This window comes from Tarenaya hassleriana, unplaced genomic scaffold, assembly GCF_000463585.1.
Source record: "Tarenaya hassleriana unplaced genomic scaffold, ASM46358v1 Cleome79, whole genome shotgun sequence".
NCBI lineage: Eukaryota > Viridiplantae > Streptophyta > Magnoliopsida > Brassicales > Cleomaceae > Tarenaya > Tarenaya hassleriana.
Genome location: NW_010970398.1, coordinates 339,665 through 343,461, shown reverse-complemented (window position 1 = coordinate 343,461; position 3,797 = coordinate 339,665). Strand labels below are relative to the sequence as shown.

General features: G+C 41.0%; 1 protein-coding gene across 1 annotated transcript; it reads left to right on the top strand.

Annotated features, from left to right (window-relative positions):
- The first annotated feature begins 1,005 nt into the window (after window positions 1-1,005).
- Window positions 1,006-1,463, top strand: LOC104801959. The gene is made up of 2 exons (XM_010525344.1): window positions 1,006-1,365; window positions 1,458-1,463. The coding sequence occupies exons 1-2, from the start codon at window positions 1,006-1,008 to the stop codon at window positions 1,461-1,463; spliced, it is 366 nt and encodes a 121-aa protein (XP_010523646.1).
- The last annotated feature ends 2,334 nt before the right edge of the window (window positions 1,464-3,797 follow it).

The window sequence follows — 3,797 nt, the reverse complement described above, 5'->3', positions numbered from 1 at the left end:
AAAGATGGCGGAAAAAAAAGAAAGAGTGGGAGTTTGAGGTCGAAATCAAAAATTGTTTTAAGTAAAAAAAAACTTTTCAGTTTCTTCGTTCTTCCTTCTTCGCGATTTCTCTCTAACGGACATTCTGCAAGCGATTTTGTTGGCGATTTCTTGTGCGATTTGTTCTCTTCACTTCAAAATGGCTTCGTCTTCATCGTTTTCGACATCTATCTGCGAAAATTTTCAGGTAAGGTTTCCATTATAACTCACCGAGAAAGTGAGGTTTTTTTGAATTTCATATGTGTACATTTGGGTAAATATTAAAGGTAGACAAAATCGTAGTCAAATGGGTCATAGTATTCGAGTTTTACAGATAAGAAAATTTAGGGTTTTGGTTTGAAATCAGAGTCATATGAGATTTTTGTCTCGGTCACTATCATAGAGGTCATACTCGTCACACTCTTCGTACTTGAAGGGTGAGACGAGTTTGACTAGTCCGATTAAACTGGGTACACCCGTCAGTGAAATACCGTTGAAGTCGTCACACCGTCTCACTGGTCACTAGTATAGTGGTCATACTCGTCACACTGGTCGCACTTGAAGGGTATGATAAATTTGACTAATCTGATCAAATTTGTCATACCAGTGAGACGATGATTTCAGTGAAGTAGTCTCATGGTCACAATACTCAAAATGGGTACGATGTGAAGTGGTCATACTAGTTACACATGTCGCATTTGAACGGTGTGACCAGTTTGACGAGTTTGACTTGTTTGGTAAAACTGGTAAAACTGATCAAACCAGTCAAACCAAACTGATAATCTTCCTGTTAATTTTGTTTTGCAGGTTCCTTTTGTATATGATTTGAAAGACATTCATCAGGCTCCCAAAATAACAACGAAGTGTTATCCATATCAAACAATTCGATCTCTAAAACAGGCATTAACAGACGAAGAATTCAGATACTTCAATGACGAGTCACAGTTTCGTCACATTTTTCATCTGCAATGCGAAGAAACATTGAAGATGGTTCCAGTGTCTGTCCTCTTACACCGTGCATTGAAGTTGGAAAGAGTGGTAAAAGAGTTATGGTTTGTTCTGAACGGTGTGCCTATCAGATATTCGATCACCGAATATGCCATTATCTCCGACCTGAACTGTGACAAGTATCCTAAAGATTGGGCTGATTTCAAGGGAAGCCAGTTTCGGATGAAAACATTTGGACCTTCAAAGGTGACCATATCAGGGGCATTAGAGAAGTTGTATAACACTCCAAGCACAGATGTGGAGGACAGAAAAAGACTAGCGATACTTGTTTTGTTGGGCGGAGTACTAGACCATGGTATCAAGAACACTGATGTGATTCCCACGGCCTTAGTTGACATGGTCGATAATCTGGAGTTCTGTCAAGGGTTTCCCTTGGGGAGATACACCTTTGAAAAAATATTCGAGCAAATATGGAAGATGTATGCAAGCAGTTCTAAACCGAAGGAGAGATGACATTGTCCGGGATTTGTGATACCTCTTATGGTAAGTTAAATTTTTTTGGTATGTTTTTTAATTTGATTGAGCGTTCGAGTATAGATGTTGTTTGATGTAATTGTTTGGTATGTTACAGTTGCTTCCTTTTGAATGCGTGGAAAGCTTAGGCGCAAACGGATGATATATGGCAGTGGAAGGTGCTGATCCAGCTTGTCCTAGGATGTGCAAGAAGCGCATCCAACCGGGTATGTTTGTCACATACGCAAACATGATGAAACAGATCGGTGTGACTTCACAGGTATGTAGTGTGACCAATATGACTGATATGACCAGATGTGAATGATCATATAAGTCTGTCTGATATAACCAATTGTCATAATGTGTTGGTTTAGTGCTCTATGATGTACTGTTTATGAGCTTTATTTAGATACATTTGATGTATTGATATTTTCTATGGTTTTATTAGAGTATTTGATTCATTACATGTTCTTGCATACTAGATCGGTTATGAAATCCATGTATCATTATGAATGATACTAAACTCCCTAGTCTTGTGTCGTTATGGGAATAACGACATAATAAGACTAGTATGATGTGTGATTGATGATCATACCGTTGGTCATAGGTATTGGATACGATCACAGTCATAGGTATTCGTTGGAGAACGAAATACTGGATTGACCCGCATGAGATTGTCACATGGACTAGTGTCATGACTGGAATCTCATATGGCGGGTCCATGATTGGATCCTAAGACCTGAGATATCTACGGAATCCAACATGAGGAGTTGCGTGCTTTGATTACGTCAAACGTCCTGCGTAACAGGAGGACTATAAAGGCATGCATCAGGTACGAAACGAATCATGTGCTGGATTGTAGATAGTCAAGACGGGATTTGTACCTCTCGTAAAAGAGAGAGATCATATCACTGGGCCCCTCGCGTGAGCGAGACTGTAGAAATGTATAGCCGCACTATAGACGAACGTCGTCTATTTCAGACAGTCGAACTCAGTGAACGAGAAAGCAGTCGAATCAGATAAGGTGGCTTGTCCATGCCTTATGTTCGACATATGATATCGCGATACAAAAGGATCATCAGCCGGAATCATCACTGGTGCACGAACAAACTCTATTCGAGATAGGTAGTCATAGTGTCTTGCTAGAGACCGCCTATGACTTGTATATCTGGAATAGAGATTTCGGGCTATACTGCTATATCGAATGAGCCTACAGGGTCACACACATAGGGAAGGACGAAACGCACGAGAAAACGACCGAAAAACCAAGACGGAAGGGTCTGGAACGGACGGACCAGAAGTCCAGAACGGACGGTCCGCCGAGCCAGACCCGGTGGTTCAGAACGGACTGTCCGTTCTAGAAGGTCTGGAACGGACGGTCTACTAATGCCAGACCGTCCGTTCTACGTGCTGGAACGGATGGTCCACGTGCATTTCTGGACCGTCCGTTCCAGGCTTCGGGTTTTTCGAAATTAGACCGAATTAGGGTTAAATCACCTTATAAGAAGGAGATTAAAACCCTAATTAAGTTAGAGCTTTTGCGGGCCGACTTGAGAACTCTTTTGACAGACTTTTGGTGAGATCCAAGAGGTTCAAGAGGGTGATCGAAGTCTCGGTTTCTCGAAGCACAAAAACCGAATAGCTGATTCGGGTCCTAGCAGACAGGTTCCAACTGTTGGAATCCATTCCGAGGTGTGGATACGTGTAGAGGGCGAGGTAATCTTCCTCCCTTTCGTGATCAAACGGATTCTTCAATTGAGACAGGCCCCGGATCGATTGAGGTAAGCGTTCTAACGTTTCTACGATTCAATAGCAGCATGGTTCTAGGGTTCTATAAAATTTTTGTTTTACTTCCGCTGCGCAAACCCTAGAATCGATCTCTTAGGAATAGGATTCACTTTAGAGATCTCAGGAATTCCTTCATAATGTTCTCACTGATTACAAGCGCCATTTATGTTCAGAGTATACGAAGTGTTCTTCAAATAAAGGAGGGAGAAGAACATATTTTTTTTAATCTACATGAAGATGAAAGTAGTCATCCGGAGGTTCAAAGTTTGATGCAACAATTGAAGATGAATCCGAGAAGTATTTGTTTTGAGAAAATACGTGAGCTTGATGTCGGTGGTAGAGCTTCCGTCAATAATGCAGAGAGGAAGAAGAAAGGCAAGGGAGAAGAAGAAGAAGAAGAAGAAGAAGAAGAAGAAGAAGAAGAAGAAGAAGAAGAAGAAGAAGAAGAAGAAGAAGAAGAAGGGGAAAATATATCTTTTGAAAAGATATTGGAAAAAAGGATAATTGCAAAAGTCGAAAAGAGGTTAACT